The following is a 7411-nucleotide window of genomic DNA, read 5'->3' as shown; positions in this document are numbered from 1 at the left end:
ACTCTTAAATATAAATTATTGGAGAACTATAATCGAATTTCCTAAATCGGATATAAATACAAGTTGAAGGATCAAAATCGATTTTAATTGGAATTGACAAAAATAAAAAATAAAAAAGCAGTTCAGCAGTAAAGCAATTCACATGTGTGTGTGTATATATATGTCATATATAGGAGAGATAAGGAAGAGAGGAAAAAGTGAAATAAAAAGTTTTTTAATATGGGTAAATTTGTAATTTAACATAGTTAGATGTTTTAAAAAAGTGCCGTAACTTTTAATATATAGAGTGAGTCAAATGAGTTATTGACGTGGCGCCTTAGTAGGTGTAGGATTAATACCTGTAGATACTTGGAGAAAATTTTTTTTGGGGAGGATCCGTTCCCATTACTATAAAATTCAACTTTACCTATTGACTAAAATTAAAATACTTTTTCTTCTTTTCTGCATCAGAAAAGAAATTGTTCTAACTCTAGTTCGCCTTCTTCGATGTTCTTCCCAAAACCGGAAAGATTAAAAAAAAAAAATCGCAAATTTACCTTTTGACCGAAATAAGAACTCCTTTTTTTAGTTGTTATTCTTCTGTTCTGCATCATTTACCTGTGGTCTTCTTCTGTTCTGCATCGTTTTCCTAGGTTCTTCTTTTTTAGGGTTTTTGTTCTTTCTTTTGGAATGTTCAAATTTCAACCAATTGGGACCCATGAAATGAAAGTCAAATTCATTAAATAATTGATATGTTATATATTAAAAATTTGGTAAATATAAATTTAACTCAACCGTCAAGTTAGCTTTTTTATCCCTCACTGGACCAATCCAGTGAGAGAGTAACGGGAGGGGATTTCCTTAGCACTCCTTTTCTTAAGAAGCTTGTATAATACATTGAAGAAAAGATAATTAATAAATTAAAAGAGAAATTTGGAGCCTCTTTTCCACTGGGGCGCAACTTGTATTGATTGTTTATTTGTTTGGTAATTATTACATTAAGAGCCCATTTAGAGTTGTCGTTGGAATAATAAGTACTTTTCACAATTAAATTCTTTTTAAATTTATTTAGTAACAATTTTTTATAAACACTTCTATTGTTAATTTTACAATTATTTTCTTTTTATGATGTTATTATATTTGATAATATCAACTTTATTAAGAAATGAGTATAATTATCTTTATAAAAAATAAAAATGACAAAATTATCTAATGAAAAAAAAGTTACTTAAAATATTCAACCTCTACTCAAAACCTAGTTTTAAAGCTCAAAATTCTTGTTTCATTCAAATGCCCTACTGAACTAAATTTTCTAACCATAAAAGCGCTTCTAATGGTTAGAAAACACATCTAAATACAAATTTTTAAAATAAAAACGTTTTTAAACATTAGAGAAACAATCGCAAACCAACTCTAAGAAAAATTTGGAGGCTCTTTTTCCATCAACTTGTATTGATCAATATAATAGTTGCATTTAGTTGGTAATTAATACTATACTAAGGAAACATAATTATATGAAGTCTCTTACTTTTTAAAGAAATGTCAGGATTCAAGCCTTAGCGGAGGCATAGTTAGGTGTGTGAGTACCAACTAATAAATTTTTTTTTATATGAAACCTCTTTTTCTACTGGGGGCACAAGGGGCCGCCTTAATTACCTTACGGTTCAGCCACCTTGCAGATAATTTGACAATGACTTGTAAGGTAGAAAAGGTTTGCAGTCATTTATATTATTTATTAAGCTAGGCTATGCTATATAAACATGAGGCTAAGTTAAGTCTAACTGCGAAGGCTACACTATATTTATGCTATATCTAACATTTGGCATGGTCATGGTATTTAAGTGCACAAGCAGCCAACATATCTGAGATGGATTTAGTAATTAAAATAATTCTACCATGCCAACATCATAAAGGTGGAAAATTTGAACATAGAGCTGTATATAAATCAAGCCTGGTGTTATCCTCAGAGCACATCCCTGAGTGTGATCACAACTTGACATTTTCTTTTTTCCCTATAAATTTCAAGGAAAGTGAGTTCAAGATTTTGCAACTTAAATCCCTCTCACGTATTGGAGGTAGATTTTAACGGAGCTTTATATATTTCTTTGTTTTAAAATGCTCTTCATCCACTTATTAATTAGATTATTTTTGAGGATTTAATAATGTTGTATTTGCTTTGCAGAAACGTGAGCTACTTAAGTTTCTCTGAACTGGAATGGGGCTTTCAGACTTGGGCTTATGCATATCAAGGTCACTTCTTTTCAATATTTGTATCTATGTAACAGTTACATGTTGCATCAGCTTGACCAGGCTTGCAAGCATGCCTACCACTGCAGCCACCAGGCTTGTAGGGAATGAGACAGATCGACTTGCACTGTTGGCCTTCAAGGCCAAAATAACCAATGACCCTCTTCAGGTTATGAGTTCATGGAATGGTTCCATTCACTTCTGCCAGTGGCACGGTGTCACGTGTGGTCGCCGACACAAAAGGGTCACTGAATTAGACCTAAGGTCTCAGAAATTGTTTGGATCCATATCCCCGTATATTGGAAATCTAAGTTTTCTTAGACTACTATATCTCCACAACAATAGCTTTGGAAAAGAAATCCCCCCAGAGCTTGGTCGTTTATGGAGACTGCAAGTTTTAGGCCTCAACAATAACTCAATAAGTGGCAAAATTCCTGCCAGTTTATCTGCTTGCTCTAACCTTCATTCCTTAGTTTTGGAATTCAACAACCTAGTAGGGCCAATTCCTGTGGAATTGGGCTCCTTGTCAAAGCTCCGTGTTGTTTATGTTGCGAAAAATAACCTAACAGGAAATTTACCTCATTCTCTCATGAACTTGTCATATCTAGAGCTACTTTCTGCAAACGATAATAATATTGGCGGGAGTGTCCCTGACGCACTTGGTCAACTTAAAAAGCTAACCATGATTGAACTTGGAATCAATAGGCTTTCTGGCACCATCCCTCCTTCAATCTTCAATCTCTCTTCTCTGACAAGTTTGGATCTGAGGCAAAATAACATCACAGGCAGTTTTCCCTCGGATATAGGCATCACTCTTCCTAATATTCAATATTTTAATGTTTACACTAACCAATTTACTGGATCAATTCCTACCACAATATCCAATGCATCGAATCTGGTATCGTTATTTTTCAGTGCAAATAATCTTACTGGAAAGGTACCTACAATGGAGAGACTGCATAAGCTGACTCGTTTAAAATTAGTCAGCAATCATCTTGGGAGTGGGGGAATTGAAGACTTCAACTTTTTGTCCTCTTTGGTCAATGCCACCAATTTAAATATGTTGACTTTGAACGACAACAATTTTGGAGGAATGCTTCCCAAATCCATCAGCAACTTCTCAACAAAGCTTGAATTCTTCCACGTGGCCAATAATCAGTTATTTGGGAGTATCCCGGATGGGATTGGGAATCTAATCAGCTTGACTTGGCTAAATTTCTGGGGCAACATGTTCACAGGAAACATTCCCACTGAAATTGGAATGCTTCGAAAGCTAAACAAATTTGACATGTCAGATAACAATTTCTCTGGATGCATTCCATCCTCTTTGGGAAATTTAAGTATGTTAAACCTCTTGGATTTTGGAAGCAATAATCTTAATGGCAACATCCCTCCAAGTCTTGGGAAATGTCAAAATTTGTTAGTACTTGATCTTTCTAATAACAATCTCAGTGGTACCATACCCTCAGAAGTTGTCAGTCTCTCCTCCTTATCCATCGTTCTCGATTTGTCTCAAAACCGTTTCACTGGTTCACTTCCCATAGAAATTGGAAATTTGAAAAATTTAGGTGAATTGTATGTTTCGGAGAACATGCTGTCCAGTGAAATTCCAAGCACTATTGGTAGCTGTGTGAGATTAGAGGGATTATATATGGCAGGTAACTTCTTACAAGGGAGCATTCCATCATCTTTGAGCTCTCTGAGAGGTCTTCAATGTTTAGATCTTTCTCGCAACAATTTGTCAGGGAAAATTCCAGAATATCTTGAGGGCTTTGAATTCTTACAAAATTTGAATCTATCTTACAATGATCTTGAGGGTGTGGTACCAATAAAAGGTGTCTTTGCAAATGCAACTGCAGTTTCAGTCACTAGAAACAGTAAGCTCTGTGGAGGTATACCTGAATTACGGCGGCCTCCATGTAACTTCAAAGGATCCAAAAAGAGGGGAATAACTCTCACATTAAAAATTATAATTCTCGTCGCGTCAGGGCTTCTTGGATTAACATTACTGTTGTGCATTCTATTTCTTTGCTGGTGTAAAAAAAAGAGAGTAACGCCTTCTTCAGGAAATTTAGGAAGTTTTTTTTTGAAAGTGTCCTACCAAAGTTTACATAGAGCTACGAATGGTTTCAGCCACTCCAATTTGGTAGGGATGGGTAGTTTTGGGTCTGTATATGAAGGAATTCTTGATCAGGAAGGGAAAAAGGTTGCAGTGAAGGTACTTAATCTTTTCAAGCCAGGAGCTTCCAAGAGTTTCATCACCGAGTGTGAGGCGTTGAGGAACATAAGGCATCGGAATCTTGTCAAGGTAATCACCGCATGTTCAAGTGTTGATCACCAAAATAATGACTTCAAAGCTCTGATTTATGAGTTCATGGTCAACGGAAGCCTAGATGATTGGTTGCATCCAAATCGAGAAGAACTTGAGCCATACGAGGAACCAAAAAAATTAAGTCTTGTTCAGAGATTGAATATTGCCATGGATGTTGCTTGTGCACTGGATTATCTCCACCACCGTTGCGAAACTACAATAATTCATTGTGATCTGAAGCCAAGCAATGTTCTTTTGGATGATGACATGATTGCACATGTAGGTGACTTTGGGATATCAAGATTTGTTCTTGATGCTAACGATAACGATAGTGGAAACCAAACCAGTTCTGTTGGAATCAGAGGATCTGTTGGTTATATGCCACCAGGTATTAACTGTACAACTTTATTTATTTTTTTATTCTCTGTTAACATTTCTTTCCCTAAATCTTAAAGAGTTCTGGTGATATATGTATTATCACACCGCCAAGTCAGTTTAAGTTAGATGGAACAAAGAAAGTTGTCTAGAAATACTCTTTGGAGTTATTGCCCACTTTTGTTACATGTATTATACTGGCTTTGCTCAGGTGATATGGCAGAGAACTCGAAGGAATATTTGATAATCCTTGTTTTGAAAATCAAAATTACCCTTTTTGGTCATCCAACATGTTTGTCAAGTTTTGGTCCAGAATTGCAACTGACATGCATATTGTTCACAAGCATTTAGTCAATTCAAATAACTGATTTGAAGTGTATGACAGATGATAAATTAATTATTCTGTTATGCTCTACAAGCTTTTTCATACTTGAAATAAAGTTTTCGAATAACTATAATTTTCTAGAAAGTTTGATAAATAATAATTTCGAGTAAAGTGGTGATTTTTCAAACTAGGACTAAGGTTTTATGTAGTCGAGGCATCTGACTTAATCCCTGTACTAAGGAGACATGGTTAGTTGGTTATGGTCTAAGGAGACATGGTTAGTTGGTTTTGGTCTAAGGCAACATTGTTGATGATTTATGGTCTAACAAGACACTAGTTTAGTCAGATAAGACGTACAGTGGTTCGAAGAAAATGCCATTGTTTTGTCTTGACTAGTCAATTTAATACAACCAAACACATTCGTTAGTTATATATTTATAAAGAACCGTGTTTGAGGTTACATTGTTCAAGTTAGGCGTCTCAGATATCCACGCATCAACTTCAGGGAGAGTGTTAGCCGAGATATGATAGGCGGGAATCATAGGTGTAATTTACCATATTAGTCGAGATATGATATACTATATTTATGGGATTTGACTTTATTTACACATATGTCTAGGCATAGTATATGCAATGATTTTATTCATTTTATTTCTTGTAATATTAACATGTGTTCTTTATAGTATATAAATACCAAAACTGAATGAGTGTTTTAAGCGTCATTCAAGCCTTTACATATTATTATTCTTGTTCAAACCTATAAAAATTTCTCTTCAATTTATTTTATATATCTTTTCAAATATGAAAATTAAATAAGATGCAATTTTTTCCTAAATCTGAACAATGTATAATGAATCCATATTTTGCAATTAAAATGTTTTTTGCTAAAGAGATATTTACATTTCTTGTTGCACTGGGTTGTCTGGATTGTAGAGTATGGTATGGGAAGTGAGGCGTCAACATCCGGTGATGTGTACAGCTATGGCATTCTCTTATTGGAGATGTTTACTGGAAAAAGGCCGACTGATGAAATGTTTAGTGATGGTTTGGAACTTCACAACTTTGCCAAGGCAACTGTTATAATTGCAAATTCAGTACTTCTTCAACAAAGAGAAGAGAGGGAGGCAAGCATGAGCACCAACAACACTCTCAATCAAAACCGTGATAGCAGTTATAAGATTCAGGAGTGCTTAACTTCGGTATTTAAAATTGGAATTGCATGTTCAGAAGAGTCACCAACTGAACGATTGGATATTATTGACGTAGTAACCAAGTTGCAGATCACCAGGAACAATCTTCTTGGTACTGGTGGAACGCATGTCGGAAGAACTAATTAACTGCAGTTGATCATGAGTAGGTATGGCCAAATTACTGGCTTCATAACTGCATAATATCTAATTAACTGCATAATTAACTGCAGTTGATCATGTTATAATTTCTTTTTTGCCTTCTTTTCTGTAGTCAATAAAAATTTAGACAATTTGTCAATTTGTATATTTTGTTCTTGAGCAGACCACGCTGTTCTTCTCTGGGTTGGTTCATTTTTTAATATCTAATTCACTTAAGTGGTAGAAAACCTGATTTTGTCAAAAACAACAACAAAAAAATGATGATTTAATTTCCTGAATTGTCTGGGGCCAGAAGCGCTCGCTTTATTTATATCACATTCGAATGTCTAATAGCTAATTATGTTTCCTCTTATTCCAGGTGCTTGAGGCCTGTTAAGATTGAAGGAGTTGGTTGATTCATCAAGTGCGCAATGTCAAATATTGCTTTTGCTGCTGGTTACTTATACTGTTGTGCATTTAATTTCTCTTTTTTTCTTTTATATTTTCTTTCATCTCTGCTCTGCAGTGTGAAAATTTTCTCTCGTCTTTTATATTTTTCTCGTTTAAATGTCCTTCAATAAAGGGGCATGCATGTAAGTTAGTTCAACATAAATAAAATTTATAGCGGAATGCATTGTTAGAAATACAGGAATGAAAATATTATATTGTATTGAATTGTGCAATCAGTACAATAGTACCCTGTATATTGGAGAAGTTCATAAGTAGATGAGTCATGCACAAGTAACTTATAAATGGTAAAATGGTAGATGTAATCATACATGATAATGTCTAGTGTGTAGCAAACCTAGATAATAGGTAAAAGGATAAACTTATAATCTAACATGA

At 34.5% G+C, this 7411-nt stretch overlaps 1 protein-coding gene across 1 annotated transcript; it reads left to right on the top strand.

The window, feature by feature from the left end:
- Window positions 1–2194: 2194 nt before the first annotated feature.
- Window positions 2195–6981, top strand: LOC132269866 (probable LRR receptor-like serine/threonine-protein kinase At3g47570). Its single transcript, XM_059771101.1, has 6 exons — window positions 2195–3974; window positions 4047–4925; window positions 6171–6539; window positions 6658–6665; window positions 6750–6769; window positions 6945–6981. The coding sequence occupies exons 1-6, from the start codon at window positions 2195–2197 to the stop codon at window positions 6979–6981; spliced, it is 3093 nt and encodes a 1030-aa protein (XP_059627084.1).
- The last annotated feature ends 430 nt before the right edge of the window (window positions 6982–7411 follow it).

This window comes from Cornus florida, unplaced genomic scaffold (genome assembly GCF_030987335.1).
Source record: "Cornus florida cultivar Cherokee Brave unplaced genomic scaffold, ASM3098733v1 CherokeeBrave_3.0.0_Hap2_Chr08, whole genome shotgun sequence".
Classification (NCBI taxonomy): Eukaryota; Viridiplantae; Streptophyta; class Magnoliopsida; order Cornales; family Cornaceae; genus Cornus; species Cornus florida.
Note: the sequence above shows the minus strand (reverse complement) of the source record. Positions and strands in the feature narration are given on the sequence as shown.